Source organism: Scyliorhinus torazame, chromosome 13 (assembly GCF_047496885.1).
Source record: "Scyliorhinus torazame isolate Kashiwa2021f chromosome 13, sScyTor2.1, whole genome shotgun sequence".
NCBI lineage: Eukaryota > Metazoa > Chordata > Chondrichthyes > Carcharhiniformes > Scyliorhinidae > Scyliorhinus > Scyliorhinus torazame.
Window position 1 is genome coordinate 58,520,177 of NC_092719.1, and position 18,464 is coordinate 58,538,640.

Here is an 18,464-nt window from a genome sequence, read left to right on the forward strand (position 1 = left end):
TGTGTTAGAACAATTTATGCTTAGTCCATTAATACCACAATGGAAGATTAAAACCTGCGAAAGTTTGCGTTTGTTCTAAGTTGGCTGGAGCGGGTTCGTGGTCAGTGGGGCAACTGTTACATTTGAAACTGCTAAAGGTATCATGTGACCAGCTGGTGACATCAGCAATTGTCCATTTAGAAAAACACAAAGTAGTGCAGCTAATGAATATATTATATCACATCTCGGCTCTCTGGCACACACTCATTCAAATTTCAGCCTAGTCATTATGGTGGTTATGGCCTTAACATCTACAAGTGTAAATTAATGGACTTCACTATCTGGGAACTGTTGAAACAAGGTAACTGCTGTCAATGGTTTGTAGCTTGAAAGAAGCAATCACTCACCTGGTGTGGAAGCAGTAGTGTACATTGTTGTAGTGCTGTTCCCGCTAACACCTTCTCAAGCAGAAGAAAGAAGGTTAAAACTACTAGGCTATAAGTTAAATTGCCACACCATTTCTGTTGAGTTATACCATAAGAATAAATGGACCTGCTGCAAATGTCATGTTGAAAAGACTATTTGCAGTTTCCGATACCTTTACATTTTCTACCGTTCTCACACCATTGAGATATAAATCCAACAGGAGATGGGATTATTTTGCGCTGAGTTGCAATCTCCTGGACTGGTATTGCCTGGTGTCAAAATTAATTAAATGACGCTTGTACATGGAGACTTGCTTATGTACACGGAACATAGGCATCAGTCAACAATTGTGGAACTGACAGTAACTCTAGTTGTTTAATAGGTCTGGAAGCTTCCCATTTTCTCTGTAAACTCTGTTTGGAAACCTCCAAACATTCTGGCTGGCTTTCTCCTGCCCGTTCAGCTTCTGTTTGATTCAAGAGGCTTTTCCTGACTTTTTGAGACTACTATGTTACAGGATGGCTTGGATGTCTTTATGTGCCTTTGGAATTCCCACTGTCATCTTTGGAAAGCTTCCCCTCTCTCTTTAATTCTTGGAGTTTTAACTCACCAAATTTGTTGGATTTGACAAGCTTTCACTTTGATGATATGTCCCTTTGGCAGTTTACCAAAAAAAACATTGGACAATCCGTCCTTGCTTTGAAGTCAGGAGCCAGTAAAAGAAAAGGGGAATTTTTAATATGGCCAAATTGAAAAGATAGATGGAGGAAATTACCTGCAGGCGAAGATGCTTCCGGATGGCTTCAGATGAAACTATGGAGGTGCAACTGAAGTAATTTCATGAACAGAGTAAAGTTCACTTCCCCCTGGAATGTTGATGTGTTAAGTCACGCCAGCAGAGTGAGAGCTACCTACAACTTCACCAGCTAACTGCAGACATATCAAACTGTTTAAAGAAGACCTGTTTTCAAAGACAGATACCAGCAGTTACCTGGGCCGGGATACTCCATTGCGAGTCCACCCCGCTATCCCTGCAGCGAGGATGGAGAATTTGATGCTCAGTCAAATCTCCCATTCATTGCAGCAGGACAGGGGAATCTCGCTGTCGTGAATGGACAGAGATCCCACCCCTGATGTCTGGTACTGTAAAGTTAATCACTTTTCTGGAAAGTTCCCATATGGATGTCACTGCAGACCTGTTTCAAGATATTGGGAGGTGGCACGGTGGCACAGTTTGATATCGACCTCGGATGACTGTCTTTGTGGAGTTTGCACTCTTGGCCCATGTCTGCGTGGGTTTCCGCCGGGAGCTCCGGTTTCCTCCCACGGCCCAAAGATGTGCAGGTTAGGTAGGTTGGCCATGCCCCTATTTGGGGTTACAAATTGCCCCTATTTGGGGTTACAGGGATAGGGTGGGAATTGGGCCTAGGTAAGGTGCTCTTCCAGAGGGTTGGTGCAGACTCGAGGGGCTGAACGCCCTCCTTTTGCATTGTAGGGATTCTATGGATCATTCACTCTTAAAATGTCATGAATCATTTTGTTTATGAAGCATTCAGATATATATATGCCAGGACAGGATCTAAAGTTTGATTTGAAAATTAAGTTTGTATGTTTTGCTAACAATTGTATTGATATGAGTTGACATAAGGATACTAGCATTTAGCAAATCACTGATCTATTATATCACACATTTTAACTGTTTACAAAAATAAATTACTTACATTCAACAATTCCATTCCAGCAGTGACTGCAAAAATGAAGAAATAAAAGATTTCACATCACTGTCTCAAGCCCCCCACCCCCAGCCCACTCCGGGAGAGTGCCTTCATATGATAGATATACAATCATGCAATGCATTTGTAGGATGACTTTATAAATGTGTCTCGACAAAACAATAAGAAGGTAAAAAAGAACATTTGCTCTAATTCTTATTAACAAAAATAATATTAGTTATTTTAATTAGATTTACTGCTGTAAATGAATTGTAGCCAATCGAATATTTATAGATGTTGCTGATATTTCCTCTGTAATGTATACAGTAACGATGGCGTCAAATGCAAAAGTTTCACTGACTCACCTGTTATTCCTGCCTGAGTTAGGTCACTAAACACAATGTACACTGCCCTAACTTCTGAACTTAGGATTCACATTACCAGCATGTTGATGACATGCTCCCGCCATGGTTCTATATCCAGAACCTGGGACAGATAGATTGCTGCTGCTTTAGAAATCAGGAGACCTATGAGCGGCACGATGGCACAATGGTTAGAACTGCTGCCTCCCAGCTCCAGAGTCCCGGGTTCAATTCCGGCCTCGGGTGACTGTGTGGAGTTTGCACTTTCTCCCCGTGTCTGTTTGTGTTTCCTCCGGGTGTTGCAGTTTCCTCCCAGAGTCCAAAGATGTGCAAGTTAGGTGGGTTGGCCACTCTAATTGCCCCTTAGTATCCAAAAGATTAGGTGAGGTTACTGGGTTGCAGGGATAGGGTGGAGGTGTGGGCTTAGTGTAGGATGCTCTTTTCAGGGGCCGGTGCGGACTCAATGGGCCAAATGGCCTCCTTCTGCACTGTAAATTCTATGATTCTATGGCAGCAGTACTGATCACTATCTTATGGTCTTTTGGCTTCTGTCAAAGACAGGAGATTGAAGGCCACTCGCTTGTGGGGAAAGAAGAACACGGGTGGAATTGTCCAGTCTCTGCACAGAGTACTGGCTGATGAACTGCTGATGAATTGCCTGGTCCCCATTTATGAAAAGAAGGTGCAGACCTCACCGCTGTGGAATTCCAAATGTGGTGAGAAAGTATGGAGGCGGGGAGGCACGGGGACCGGCTAATTATATTAAAATCTATTGAAATTAGGATCCCGACCTTTTGGCAGGAACCTCGTTATGTCACTGGCAAGGAGCGGGGAAAATCGGAGAATGAGATCTCGTAGGCGAGATTCTTGTTTTCCGAGTCTCACAAGATTTTGCCCCCAGTTCACCATGTATGCTTGCTGAGAAAGCAGGTGTACAATCATAGCACACATGTTTTTAGGCTTCTCATAAACCTCTCAGGTCTTCCAATGTGGCTGGGGGTGTAAAGGTTGCTTCCGGTGCACCTCCATATGGACCCCCTACCAACATTCCGAGGGTGAAGTGAGGCAGGAATGCCATTAGGTCCTTCTCCCCTCACATCCATTCCAACACAATTCTGGCACTATTGTAGGTGAAGACTTTTCACATCCCCACAGAAACTCTAGAAATCTCAGGGCGATAGAAAGTAGAAGCAGAACCGTTATCACTTTTCCCTCTTTTGCAGTCGGGAACTTAACAGTTCCTCAAATGCATAGGAAAGAAATACCAGTCACATAAATTGACGCGCTAAAACTTTGCAGCCGCCAACCCGAGTAATGCTCACCCTCGTCAGTTACTAACAAGTAGGCATTGGAAAAACAATGTGGCTAATTTGATTACATCATAAGTAGAAATTGGTGAAATAAGAAAATGAATTGTTATGGTTACTTTACCATTCTTTACAGTGAGTCCTTATCACTTCGCCTGGTTGCAATATCTTTCCATTATAGTAACATGTGCAATCAGGTAACTTAACGCACTTCATTATATTTTCATCCAAATAAGGAGCTTTCTCAGGGCACTTTGCATAACAACCTATATTGATTAACAAAAAGCAACATGTGATGCTAAGAATGTCTGAATTACATAGTCAATTTTAAAACTATTTATGCAAATTATTGTGTGACATTGTATCCATGTTTATGGTAAGCCATGGAATCACAAAATGTGCTCCCCATTCACGATTCTTCCATAGATCAACAGTTATTCAAAGTGAAAATCAGGGGCAGGATTCTCCGACCCCCCGCCGGGTCGGAGAATCACCGAGGGGGCGGAGTGAATCCCGCCCCCGCCGGCCGCCGAATGCTTCGGCACCAGAGATTCGGCGGGGGCGGTACTCGTGCCCCGCCGGTTGGCGGGCCCCCCTGCCGATTCTCCGGCCCGTGATGGGCCGAAGTCCCGCTGCTGTCATGCCTGTCCCACTGGTGGGAATTAAACCACCTCTCTTACCGGCGGGACTGGCGGCGCGGGCGGGCTCCAGGGTCCTGGGGCGATCTGGCCCCGGGGGATAGCATTTAAAACCAAGAAATGGTCATTGTGAGCTAAATGTAAAATACCTAAATACAAGAACAGGAATATTTTCAGATGCTATAAAGGCATAAGAATGCAGTTTAAACCTTCAAGTATTGCAGAGAACTTCTTTCCAACATAATGGTCCGAACATGTTTTTGGTGTTGATTTTCCACATGGATGATAATGCCAACTGCATTCATCAGGACTGTTATAATAGTCACAATAAACAGCTGCAAAACAGAAGTTATTATGTAATCAACTAAAGCAAGTTACACAATCTGTGGAAAATTCACAGAAAACACTGCCGAGATTTACAGAAAAGGCCATTCAGCCTGTTTATTGTTGAAACAAAATGGCTATTTGGTCCAAAGGTCTAGATACATACTTCTACGAGAAAAGGTAAATTTATTTTCTTAATTCAAGTTCCTTGTATCTTTTTATACCGGGTATTTCTCTCCCTTTTAAAATCATTAACTGACTTTATTGCCACAGCTTTCTGAGACAGGACATTCTATATTATCAAAACCCTTGAGAGGAGAGCTTTTTCTAGATACAATTAACCTTTCTATGTTATATTTTTATATTGTTTTCCTTTGTACTTGATTTCCTAACTGATAAAAAGAGACATTTATTTTCCTCTGTCAATTCCCTTCACTATTTTAAGCAGCGTGGTTTAATCATCTCTTAACCAACCTATTTGTCAGGCCATTATTAGCCACATGCTTAAGTCCCTTTATTGCAGGTAAGATGCTGATATATTGTAACCAGGTTGCCTCCGAGGCTCTTATATCCTTCTTAATGTAGAAAGCCATATCTGAACACCAAGGTTGCATTTTAACATGAAGAGACAGGTGGGTTTGGCTCAGATAAGTGGGGTGTTAAAGTGTCAGAAATCAGGGGCGAAATTCTCCTACCCGCCCCGCCACATTTCTGCCCCGACCGGCCGGCGGGAGTCTCCGTAACACCGGCCGGTCAATGGGGTTTCCCATTGTGGGGCAGCCCCACGCCGTCGGGAAATCCCCGGGCGCCGGCAAAACGGAGACTCCCGCCGGCGGAGAATGACGCCCCTGTTTACCAACACAAAGAGCCCTCCAGCCCATCCATTTCTGGTTTTAATGAGGTTGGGACCAATCACTCAAGGAGGTGAGTTGTAACTTTAAGTATATTAATAATGCTTTGAGCCTCTTTGTCTGGCAGGTTTAGCTTCTGTCCAGATTTTCCGAGCCCCGACAGCTTCCACATGGTGAAGACAGTGAATTCATGAGGTAAATATCTTCGCACTTACCCCTGGAACTCGATGCCTCCCCTAGGAGCCTCGATGAAGAAGATCCCCTTCAACTCCCAAAATAGCTTACCCCCCCTAAAGCCTATGACCTCATCACCACAAATTCCCACACGACAGTACGAAGTCTTACAACACCAGGTTAAAGTCCAACAGGTTTGTTTCGATGTCACTAGCTTTCGGAGCGCTGCTCCTTCCTCAGGTGAATAAAGAGGTCTGTTCCAGAAACACATATATAGACAAATTCAAAGATGCCAAACAATTCTAGGAATGCGAGCATTAGCAGGTGATTAAATCTTTACAGATTTCTTCACAGCCTTCAACACGTCATTGATGACGATGAACATCTTGCCACGGTCATCCCCACACCCCCACTACTTGCCTTCAAACAACCGCGCAACCTCAAACGAACCATTGTTTGCAGCAAACTACCCAGTCTTCAGAACAGTGACCACGACACCACACAACCCTGTCATGGCAATCTCTGCAAGACGTGCCAGATCATCGACATGGATACCACTATTACACGTGAGAACACCACCCACCAGGTACGCGTTACATACTCGTGCGACTCGGTCAACGTTGTCTACCTCATACGCTGCAGGAAAGGATGTCCCGAAGCGTGGTACATTGGCGAGACCATGCAGACGCTGCGACAACGAATGAACGGACATCGTGCAACAATCACCAGGCAGGAATGTTCCCTTCCAGTCGGGGAACACTTCAGCAGTCAAGGGCATTCAGCCTCTGATCTCCGGGTAAGCGTTCTCCAAGGCGGCCTTCAGGACGCGCAACAACGCAGAATCGCCGAGCAGAAACTTGTAGCCAAGTTCCGCACACATGAGTGCGGCCTCTGGGACCTGGGATTCATGTCGCATTACATTCATCCCCCACCATCTGGCCTGCGAAATCCTACCAACTGTCCTGGCTTGGTACAATTCACACCTCTTTAACCTGGGGTTACCCCATCTCTGGATCTGTAAAGATTTAATCACCTGCTAATGCTCGCATTCCAAGCATTGTTTGGCATCTTTGAATTTGTCTATATATGTGTTTCTGGAACAGACCTCTTCATTCACCTGAGGAAGGAGCAGCGCTCCGAAAGCTAGTGACATCGAAACAAACCTGTTGGACTGTAACCTGGTGTTGTAAGACTTCGTACTGTGCTCACCCCAGTCCAACGCCGGCATCTCCACATCATGGCTCCCACACTACAGTAAATTGTTTGATAAGGTTCCCCACAGTAGGCGACTGCAGAAAATATGGAGGCATGGGATTCAGGGTGATTTAGCAGTTTGGATCAGAAATTGGCTAGCTGGAAGAAGACAAAGGGTGGTGGTTGATGGGAAATGTTCAGACTGGAGTCCAGTTAGTAGTGGTGCACCACAAGGATCTGTTTTGGGGCCACTGCTGTTTGTCATTTTTTTAAATGACCTGGAGGAGGGCGTAGAAGGATGGGTGAGTAAATTTGCAGATGACACTAAAGTCGGTGGAGTTGTGGACAGTGCGGAAGGATGTTACAAGTTACAGAGGGACATAGGTAAGCTGCAGCGCTGGGCTGAGAGGTGGCAAATGGAGTTTAATGCAGAAAAGTGTGAGGTGATTAATTTTGGAAGGAATAACAGGAAGATAGAGTACTGGGCTAATGGTAAGATTCTTGGTAATGTGGATGAGCAGAGAGATCTCGGTGTCCATGTACATAGATCCCTGAAAGTTGCCACCCAGGTTGAGAGGGTTGTTCAGAAGGCGTACGGTGTGTTAGCTTTTATTGGTAGAGGGATTGATTTTCGGAGCCATGAGGTCATGTTGCAGCTGTACAAAACTCTGGTGCGGCGGTATTTGGAGTATTGTGTGCAATTCTGGTCGCCGCATTATAGGAAGGATGTGAAAGCATTGGAAAGGGTGCAGAGGAGATTTACCAGAATATTGCCTGATATGGAGGGAAGATCTTATGAGGGAAAGCTGAGGGACTTGAGGCTGTTTTCATTCGAGAGAAGAAGGTTAAGAGGTGACTTAATTGAGGCATACAAGATGATCAGAGGATTAGATGGGGAGGACAGTGAGAGCCTTTTTCCTTGGATGGTGATGTCCAGCACGAGGGGATATGGGTTTAAATTGAGGGGAGATAGATATAGGACAGATGTCAGAGGTAGGTTCTTTACTCAGAGAGTAGTAAGGGCGTGGAATGCCCTGCCTGCAACAGTAATGGACTCACCACCACTAAGGGCATTCAAATGGTCATTGGATAGACATATGGACGATAAGGGAATAGTGTAGATGGGCTTTAGAGTGGTTTCACAGGTCGGCGCAACATCGAGGGTCGAAGGGCCTGTACTGCGCTGTCATGGTCTATGTTATATGTTCTACCACCAGGTCTCAATTTCAGTCCCCTACCTTAAGGTCGCGAATCCATCCATCATGAGGCCTCTGACCTTCTGTCCTTCAGGAGCTAATTTTCCCTCCAGGATAACCAACCCACATCACTTGACATTGTCCATAATTCAACAATGTCTCCTTTCTTCCAACTACCTAGTGTTTAAACAATTTTCTATCAAGGTCAGATATCTATCTCAAGTCCTATGTCTCAGCTTGAGTCTGTCCTGACCAAAAGTATACTCCTTTTGCTCTGTATATATTACTTTACTATGTTCACGACATCCTGCAGTACCCCATTTGAGTAAATACATGCAAATGTATAACATAATTATGATCATGCTCTTTAATTCTTAATAACACAAATCCTTACGGCACATGTCTGGGGTTCTCCAGCGAACACAAACACCAGCTTTATTACAAGCTTCTGCATACACTGCTACAGCGGTACAGAAACCCAGATATTTCCCTTCCAAGTCACAGGCACAAGCTTCTTGGATACAGGCATCATAGAATGGAGTTGGGTCAACCTGATAGAAATGTTAGGACACAGTGTCAGAAGTCAGAAAATACCTTGAACGAAGATACACTCCAGTTGCAAGTAACATATTTGACAGTAAACTTACCTTTTTATGGCATTTTTGAAACACAGCATCCTTGATCATACGGCACTTCCTTTGAGCCCATGATAAACAGTATGGGTTCCTGTCACAGGGGAATGTTTGATCAATTGCATTTGAACAGGACAATGATGACTTCCAGCTGTTTCCAAATTCCAGTGTGTTTGTCACCACAGAGTTTTCTTTTGTTGTTAGGTCATCTGCAACATTACCATTGAAATTTCCACAAAGACCACATACTTTATTCTGAAATAAATGAGTGCACAAATATTAATTTAATAAATCATAATTACTATAATACTGACAGTTTTTGTAAAGTATGTAATGGCAAGGCAACTTTAAAGTAGTTCCCAACATGGATATGAAGTCAGTGGAGGTGCTGCTGCCCATACCGACTGGTGTCAGCGTGAGGCCATTTTGAAGTCCGGGCCTCCTGCCACCACCAAATTTTAGGCATCAAACCAGCTCACCCAGGCTCAGAGAAGTGGATTGGGGCAACAGGAAAATTGGCCAGCTCCGCCACTGAGTTGGCCAGCAGCATAGGCCTAGGAGAGGACCTGGGACCTGGGACCCAAAGAGATTGTCAAAACTATCCTCCACACTTAAAATTCTGCCATTGGCTCCTGGGGTGTGATGCTCTACGACTGCGAAGCCAGAAAATGTTCCCCTTATCTTGTTGCACCCCAGCTAGCCACAAGGTTGATATTCTTTACTTGAGAGTAATGGAAGATTATTTATATATTTGAAATGGTTGGCAGCTAGATCTGTTTTTCGACAATGGATTTCTAGATGAATCTGGAAGCAGATTATCCAGGCCTGCAAGCTTTTTCATTGTAATGGGCTTCAGTTCATGGTACATTATATGGGAAGTAACACCTTTGGTTTTGCAAATAAACACGTTCTCAATACCTGAAATGGTTGCTCTTTCCAGATATATTTTCTACACTAATAAATTAGTCCAAATTAGGAAATATTAATGTTTTGAGCCATGGACTTACCTTCCATCTTGGATCTAGTGTGATTGAAACTCTTGTGCGTTTGTCCCATATCACAGTGACCCCATTGGTGAATGTAAGGATTAGATAGAGTCCAACAGTGTGAATCGAATAGGGCTCATCTAGGCACTTGGATTGGTCACGAGGCATCACAGCTCTAATCACTCTGCCATCGATTAGTTTGAATTCTACACCCTGAAGAAATCCCAATGATTTAGGTTATGTATAAAATAATGTATAATCACAATCGACATGTAAGAAGTAAAGGGAAACATTGTAATACATCGCCAGCTAGAACATTTTAGTAATTTCAGATTGATGAACTGGAAACACATACCTCAAATAAAATCCTGATATTTCTTGAACACGTGACTCCCTTTTCACAGCATGGGACACTTTCTATTAATATTTGGATTGTGCCAGATCCTTTATTGCATCGATCCTACAGTGAATCATAAAGGGATTTGTATGATGGTACACTAACATTGTTTAAAAATGAAGCAAATGTAATAATTTGTAGATTTGTATGATATCATTATAATGTGTATTGCATTAGCAATAATGCTTACATATTCACTATGAATGAATGTCCTGTCCAAATAAAGAACAGATACCATCTTCTACTTGTACACAATCAAATTGTCTCCTCTCCTCTTCTAGTTGCACCAAAAGTTACTTGTATTTAAGCACATGTGCAGCTACATGACTCGAGGAGAACCCAAATTGGTCAATTCAAAATTATTTAAATGTCCAGAAATTTTATGAAACGACCAAATGCATAAAGCGGGACAAACAAATTCCTGTTATATTCCAAGTTTCAAGAAGAGAACTTGCATTCATATCTCTTCCAGGGCTAGAGAATATGATCAAACTTTACCCGAAAGTATGAATTCAATGAACCGTTAATATCTATTGCTGTTAGTTAGCAATATTAATGACCCGGAATTCCCAGTTGTAATGAGGCAAAACTTTCAGTGTCACCATCATTTAGTTATCAAACCACCTGAAACCTTTGGTGGCAGCATATGTAAAGTGAAACACAGAAATCCAGAAGCTGCTAAAAATGATTCCCTGCTCCTTCACAGGACCAAGGTGGGAATCTTCAGGAATCATTTGAACTGATGTGATTTTCCTCTTACACTGTAATGTCCATGTAAAAACCTCAGAAAACGTTATGCCTAGTTGATTTAGGTGTAATTGTGTTTTAAATAGCGTCCTAAGACTGAAGAACTACAACCTCTCTGGCCCTGAAATAATCTTTTTATATTTGTGGAATTTAACATTTCTACATTGTGATTAACAATTCTATAATTTATTCATGTAATAAAATGTGTTTAAAGTTTGTTTTTTATATTTCTGTTTCTACTTTATTCCCATGTGTGTGCTCCAATCTTTATTTCACATTGCAAGATCTGTAAATAGTGAAAGTCATTCAGTGCATTTATTTCCTGATTTGCTGGGTTTGAGAATTCATCAACGTGATTGGTTGCATAGGTTTTTGGACATCTGGAGATCCCCTAGAGTTGGTGCCAGAATCAAACCATCAACAGGAGAGGGGAAATTCACAGCACATGCATCACAAGTGGGCAGCTTTCTTTGAGATCAGCAGCAAACATCGGCACCTCACTGCTGAATGCCAAAATCAGGCTTCTAATCAGAGTTCCTTCAAAGTTCAATGTGAGTTTTTTTGGTGAAAGGGACATATTTCCACAATAAAAGAAGTTTATATTTAGAGTTATCTGCATCAACGACCTATCCCCCGTCATAAGGTCAGAAGTGGGAATGTTCACTGATGATTGCATAGCATCAGTTTCTTTTGCAACTCCTCATATATTGAGTGAGCCCATGCTTGCATGCATCAAGACCTGGACAGGCTTGGACTGAGGAGTGACGATTTAAATTTGTGCTTCACAAGTGCCAGGCAATGACCATCTCCAACAAAAAAAAGCAAATCTAACCATTGCCCTTCTGACATTGAATGGCATTACCATTTTTGATACCACCTTGGCCAACATCCTGGGGATCACATGTACCAGAAACTGAACTGGACCAGCCACATAAATGTAATGACTACAAGAGCAGGTCAGAACCTGGGAATTCTGTGCGAATAACCCACCTCGTGACACACCTAAATCTGTCCACCATCTACAAGGCACAAGACAGGAGTGTGATGGGATACTCTCCACTTGCCTGGATGAGTGCAGCTCCAAAAACATTAAAGAAGCTCAACACTATCGACGACAAGCAGTTCACTTGATTGGCACCCCATCTACCACCTCAATCATTCATTCTCTCTACTATCAATGCACAAGAGCTGCACATTTCAACTGTCTATGAGGATGCAGCAGATGTAGGGGAACACCATCACCTGAAAGTTATTCTCCAAGATACAATCCATCCTGGCTTAATACTATAACTACTGTTCCTTCAATGTAATTGGGTCAAAGTCCTTGTACTCCCTTCCTAACTGTACTTGCACCACATGGACAGTTCAACAAGAAAGCTCCGCACCACATTCTCAAGGACAATTCGTGATGGACAATAAACATTGACCTTAATTGCCAGTCATGCTCAGATCCCATGAATAAATGATAAAGCAATCTCTATCTATTAAATTCTTGACATATTTAAAGTAAACAGATTAATGACCATTCTAATATTGCACACAAAGAGATTTGTGCAAATGTTCTAACCAATGAAAATAAACCCTTTAAGATTTTCTGGCCTTGAACAAATAAGAAATTCTCCAGATGGCCATGTGTGTAAATGGACGCATCTGGTGTAATGTTAATACATATATAGCAAATAATTTCCAAGTAATTTGCCCGATTTGTTCTGAGGTAGAAAATCTTGTGGCAGTGCTACAAATAATTGTCATGCCCCTGAACTAGTGAGCAGCAGGGGTGGTGTGGTGGGTTGGTGTGGTCAGGCGGTGAGTTTAGAGGATGCAGTCAGGAGTAATTATTCAATCACCTTGCTTGCAAGGTCTGTGTTTGTAGACACTAGCTGAGCAATAGAAGAGGTTCAGGTACCCCACACAGAAATACTAACTGTGTAGTGTCAATTATGTGTCAATGAATGCCTCTTTGACCTCTCAGTCAGAGAGCCCTACTCCTAAAACTTGAACCCAAAAATCTATGCTGACACTCCAGAGCAGTTTTTAGTGTATGTGTTACTGTTGGAGGAGTATTGGCTTTCAAAGGAAACATTACGCTGAGATTGCAAATGCAAAACCATGTGGTACGATTTTGAAGAAGAACAGGGGAAGTGTTTTGTTTAAATTAAGGGGCAATTTAATGTGGTCAATTCACCTACCCTGCACATATTTGGGTGGTGGGGATGAGACCCATGCAAACACAGGGAGAATGTGCAAACTCCCACACGGACAGTGACCCGGGGCCGGGATTGAACCTGGGTCCTCGCCGCTGTGACGCAGCAGTGCTAACCACTGCACCACCGTGCCGCCCAAAACAAGGGAATTGTTTCCAATGTTTTGGCCAATATTGCATAATCAACATGGCTAAAAAACAGAGTATTGCATTGCTGTTTGTGAGACTTCACTGGGAATTCCCATTGACAGTGGTGGGGGGGGACAGAATCCCTCTGCCATCGAATGGCACGCCACTTCACCCTCCGAGTAACTTGCAAGTGGGAGGCTGGAGAACCCCGCCCATTATCTTATGACACAACCCATTCTCAAAGCAACTTACCTCAACCAAGATATATTCACAGTTGCCATCATAGCGGTATCTTTTTCCGTCAAAGGTTGCATAGTGGCCATCTCCATAAATGAGACATTCCTTTGGACATATGTTCTTGGTGCACTTCCAGGTTCCAGCCTTGCATGTGCTGCAATATAAAAAAGCACCAAGAGTACTGCTCACAGTTCTACAAAAGGGATATAGAGGCACTAGAGATGATTGTTAGGTTGCTACTGGAACTATCAGGAAAGCCTGAACAGTTTGGGATGTTTTCCACTCAAAAAAGGAAGGCAGAGGAGTGGCCAAAAGAGATCTTTAAAATTATGAAGTTGATCAACAGATGTTTCCATCTGAAGGGAGTCTAAAACTGGGGACAAATATAAAATAGTCATTAATAAATCCAGGAAGGAACACAGGCAGCTCTTGCGGTGCAGATCATGTGGCAGCATCCCTACTTCTGGGCCAATAGCTCCGAGTTCAAATCCCACTCTGAGTCTTGGTCGCTGTGCAAGTTACAACCTTAATGTGGCCATACAGATTAATTATCAGCCTGTAAATCCTGTCTGTTGGCAGCTGGTAAGAGTGGGCACATTTCCTGGTTGGCCATACAGCAGAAGGCAACAGCAAACCACTACAGTGCTTTACCAAGTGTAATCATAGGCCAATTGACTTGAGGCCCATGGTCGCCAACACCCTCTTAGGATATGGTACCTGAGAGAGCGGAATACAGGAGAAATGTGTTTACTCAGAGTGTGGATCTAAAATAAATCATTCAACCAAATGGAGAAATTTACACAAATAGCTTATAAGATAAGGGTGGGAATTCTCCGGATAGTGTGATACACCTTTCCCACCGGCAGCACACCCAACCGTGCGGGTTGGTTTCCCGACGACGTGGGGTCGCTTCAATGGGAAATTCCATTGACAGGCGGCGGGAGTAGAAAATCCCGTTGCCAGTAAACAGCGAGCTGCCGAGAAACACGCTGCTGGGGGACTGGTGAATCCAGTCCAAGATCTAGATAAGTGCATAAGGGATAAAATAACATAAAGATATACTCTAAAAGATCAGAGAAACATGCATACCAGCAGTCAGCAGCTGGGTGAGATGGCCTATTTCTGTGCTGTCAATTCAACATAGCGACATTACATGGAATGATGCAAAAATAAATATTGTCATGTATTCGGTAATGTTGGTTAATTTTTCCAATTGTTTAATCTCACCAGTTATTGCAGTCCGTTGGAATTGTGATTCCAGAAGCATAACTTTCTCCTCCATATGAACAAGGGCACTTTTCAGGAGTAATACATCTTCCATTCTCATCTTCCACAAGATTATCAGGACAGACACAGCCAGGGACACAGCGTTCATTTGACTTTTAGCAAAGACATAAATTAATTAATTTTCAATTTGGTGTTAAATCCAATTGAGACGCAGATTCACATGAGTTCGTAACTATTGCTTTTACACAGCGATCCTTATTCTGAGGTGAAATGTTCTGAGATTAGTTCAAGAATAGCATTCTGCATAATCTAAATATTGCACTCATTCCATTCCATTGAGACCATGCAGGGTCGGAGAATCGCTGGGGGGTGGTGTGAATCCCGCCCCCGCCGAATTCTCCGGCACCGAAAATTCAGCGGGGGCGGGAATTGCGCCGCGCCGGTCCCAGTGATTCTCCGGCCCACGATGGGCTGAAGTCCCTCTGCTGTCATGCCAGTCCCGCCGGCGTGAATCAAACCACCTACATTATCGGCGGGACTAGCGGCGTGGGCGGGCTCCGGGGTCCTGGGGGGGGGCGGTGCGGGGCGATCTGGCTCTGGGGGGTGCCCCCACGGTGGCCTGGCCCGCGATCGGGGACGGCCGATCTGCAGGCGGGCCTGTGCCGTGGGGGCACTCTTTTCTTTCCGTCTAGGCCATAGCCTCCGCGATGGCCGATGCGGAAGTGACCCCCTCCTGCGCATGCGCGGGGATGACGTCAGCAGCCGCGGACGCTCCCGCGCATGCGTGGACTTCCGCCGACCGGCGGAGTCCCTTCAGCCCCGACTGGCATGGCGCCAAAGGCCTTTCCCGCCGGCCGGTGGTGCGCCAACTGTTCCGGCGCGGGCCTAGCCCCTGAAAGTGAGAGCTTGGCACCTAACGGTGCGGAGAAATCCGCACATTTGGGGCGGCCGACGCCGGAGTGGTTCATGCCACTCCCTCCCGCCGGGACCCCCCGCCCCGCCGGGTAGGGGAGACTCCTGGTCCATGAGTGAGACAAATAGTGAGGTAGCATTACATTGGAGGCCGTGCTAAATCCAGCCTTGGGCTGGATTTTCCGTCCCGCCGCACCCGTTTTTTGGTGTGGCACCCTCCGCCAGCAGCGGGATTCTCCGTCCAGCCAGCCGGCCAATGGGGTTTCCCATTGTGGGGACCATCAGACCTTGGGGAAATCCGCTGGTGTGAGTGCACTGATGCTGGGCGGAGGATCCTGCCGACAGAGAAGCTGTTAATAGTTTTAGCTAAAGTTGAATATTTGTTGCATTTAATAGCAATAGTTCAGAATAACTGCACATTGAAAATTGCAAGAGAACATTAAAAATGTTGAATGCACAAATCGCACTTACACATGACTTATTATATCCTTTGCAGGTCTTTCCACAAAAAACTTCCACATTTCTACAATCAAAATATACTTTCCCATTCAGACAGCCTAGAAAAGAAAAATTCCAATTTTTTGTTTAGAAATGAACATCCATTTGGATTCAAATTGTCACGTTGATTTATATTGACGGCACTGGAAAAAATGAAAGCAATTGTTCACCTGGGCTGGTAGTTACAGGAACTGTTGAACAGTAAGGCTTGCCATTTTCACAAGTGCTGAATGAAATAACAGAGTTATATTATTGTACTCGTTTAATTATTTCCTCAATATATGTACAATATGATAAAGATACTTACCAGGTTCGACCATTCAGAGTAATGCTCTGCCCTTTTTTGATAATCATGTCACCAATATAACACAGGCAGTCTGATTTATCAATACAAGCACCAGCGTTGTCCATGTACTTGCCCTCTGGACAGCCACAGCCATAAACTGGCACATCCTTAACCATGCAGGTGTAATCGTACTCGGACAGTGATCGACAAGTGCGGTTACAGGCTCTCATGTCATTCTCAAAGACCTGAGTGTTGGCACATGGTGGTGTATCTAAGTGGAAAAACAACATAGATTTTAATGATGCATTTAATGCACTTAAATCCAAATAAGTATTTTTCTCATTCATATTGTCTGACTGGCAGAGAACAGATGGACACTAGAACTCAGCAAAATAAGAATGCAAACTATTCCATTCCAATTCTCTTTCCACACCTAACGGTGTACTAAGGCAGACCTTTGTCTGCTTCCATAGCTAGTAATTCCTGCAACAGGTTACTCGTCTATCGCCAGGGGTTTTAAGCTTGAGGGACACTACTCCACATCAAATGTGGCTGACCAGGTGTCTCTCCTGCTCTCACCACCAGCCATTGGCTTGTTGCAAGGACTTGCAGATTGACACTCAACCTGTCTGACCACATTATGAACTTACCTTCCTTGGTCATCAAGTCTGAGGGTAGATCTTGAACCCGGAGCATTTTGGCGTGTTTAGCAGGGTATGTCCCAGAAACACCCCGCTATTCAACGGCACTTTGCCATTCTTTGATTTTGGGGAGATTCCGAGGCCGCACTTAGAGTAATTTCCTGCTGGCGCATAGATCTTTATCAACCCCCGCCCCCCAACCTTGTTGAGGCCCCTGGGAACCCCATAAACCCCCCCTCCAATTGGCAAAGCCCCTCCTTTGGCCTGAACCCTGGCACTGCCAACCTGGGACCTAGGCACCTTGGCACTGCAAGCCTGGGTTCTTGGCAATGCACTGGTACCCTAGCAGTGCCACCTGGGCATCCTGGTAGTGCCAAGATGGCACTGTCAGGGTGCCCAGATTCCACTGCCAGACTGGCAGTACCAATGTGCCCAGATGTAAGGGGATGCCAGTATACCACCCCGCCCTGTACCCAACCACCTGGGGGTCTCCAATGGCCTACCAGACCCCTTCCCCAAGGTGCCTTTATGCAAGGTCCACGTTTGTGTGAACCAGTATTAAACGGCCCCCTGGCAAAGAATTGTGGATGCGGCAATTGTGTCCTGGGTGCTGGGTAAATCCGTTAGGCTAATTTAAATATGCAGATCTGGATCTTGCCCAGTGAGGGCGAGATTCAGATCGTGCCAGGCAGAGCAAGTCTGGTGACTCATGATCGGCCCGGCGTGGAGCCCGATTTAGGGCTGTCGAACAATTCACCCGTTGCGCCCAGATCCTTGCCGGGAATAACGGGCTCCACGCCGGGCACCGGACCGATCATGCCCTTTCCCTCAGGGATTAGGATGATGGGATGTCACTCAGTGGAATTTGAGTACTTCCTATCTCCTCAGCTTTCAGCGATCTGGACAATTGACAGATACTGGTGGCCACAGAAGGAGGGAGAGTACAATGAGCCGATGCCCAGGCCTCACTAGGTCTGGAACAACCTTTCAGATTTTAGGCAGCAGAAAAGTCCCTCTTAGAAAGGGGGTAATACCGGCAGCGTTTGGATTTGAGATTACTTCTATCTACACTGGCTGCAAGAAGCTCTAGCTTGTGCGACCCCCCCCCCCCCACCCCCACTCATTATGACTGCATACTGAATTATTGAAACTGGGTGACCTTTTCTTAATCCTAAATCCTTCAACGGCATTGTGAAGACGTTGGCCGGCAGAGTGAGATTGAAGAATGTCAACTCTGCTAACACTGGTGCTGAATTTGTTTCGCAATGTGAAGGCTGTCCATCGTGGCAGAAATCCCTGAAATGGCCAAAATTTCGAAGTCCCGCCCCCAAACCTGGAATTTGTCATTTTCACGAGAGTGGGGCTGGAGTACGGCTGGGGTGCGAATTGCGGAGTCAACTGGCCAT

The 18,464-nt window shown here is 44.7% G+C and overlaps 1 protein-coding gene across 1 annotated transcript in view; it reads right to left on the reverse strand.

The window, feature by feature from the left end:
* LOC140387619 (uncharacterized) overlaps positions 1-18,464 on the reverse strand; it is a 130,527-nt gene that overhangs the window by 83,312 nt on the left and 28,751 nt on the right. Inside the window, exons 18-30 of the mRNA XM_072470812.1 lie at positions 16,439-16,688; positions 16,302-16,357; positions 16,105-16,190; positions 14,722-14,873; positions 13,510-13,648; positions 10,137-10,241; positions 9,803-9,994; positions 8,811-9,050; positions 8,558-8,714; positions 4,634-4,759; positions 3,911-4,052; positions 2,127-2,152; positions 387-437 (exon numbers count right to left, since the gene is read on the reverse strand). Of these exons, the coding sequence (XP_072326913.1) occupies positions 387-437; positions 2,127-2,152; positions 3,911-4,052; positions 4,634-4,759; positions 8,558-8,714; positions 8,811-9,050; positions 9,803-9,994; positions 10,137-10,241; positions 13,510-13,648; positions 14,722-14,873; positions 16,105-16,190; positions 16,302-16,357; positions 16,439-16,688 (1,722 nt within the window). The remainder of the gene's footprint in view (positions 1-386; positions 438-2,126; positions 2,153-3,910; positions 4,053-4,633; positions 4,760-8,557; positions 8,715-8,810; positions 9,051-9,802; positions 9,995-10,136; positions 10,242-13,509; positions 13,649-14,721; positions 14,874-16,104; positions 16,191-16,301; positions 16,358-16,438; positions 16,689-18,464) is intronic.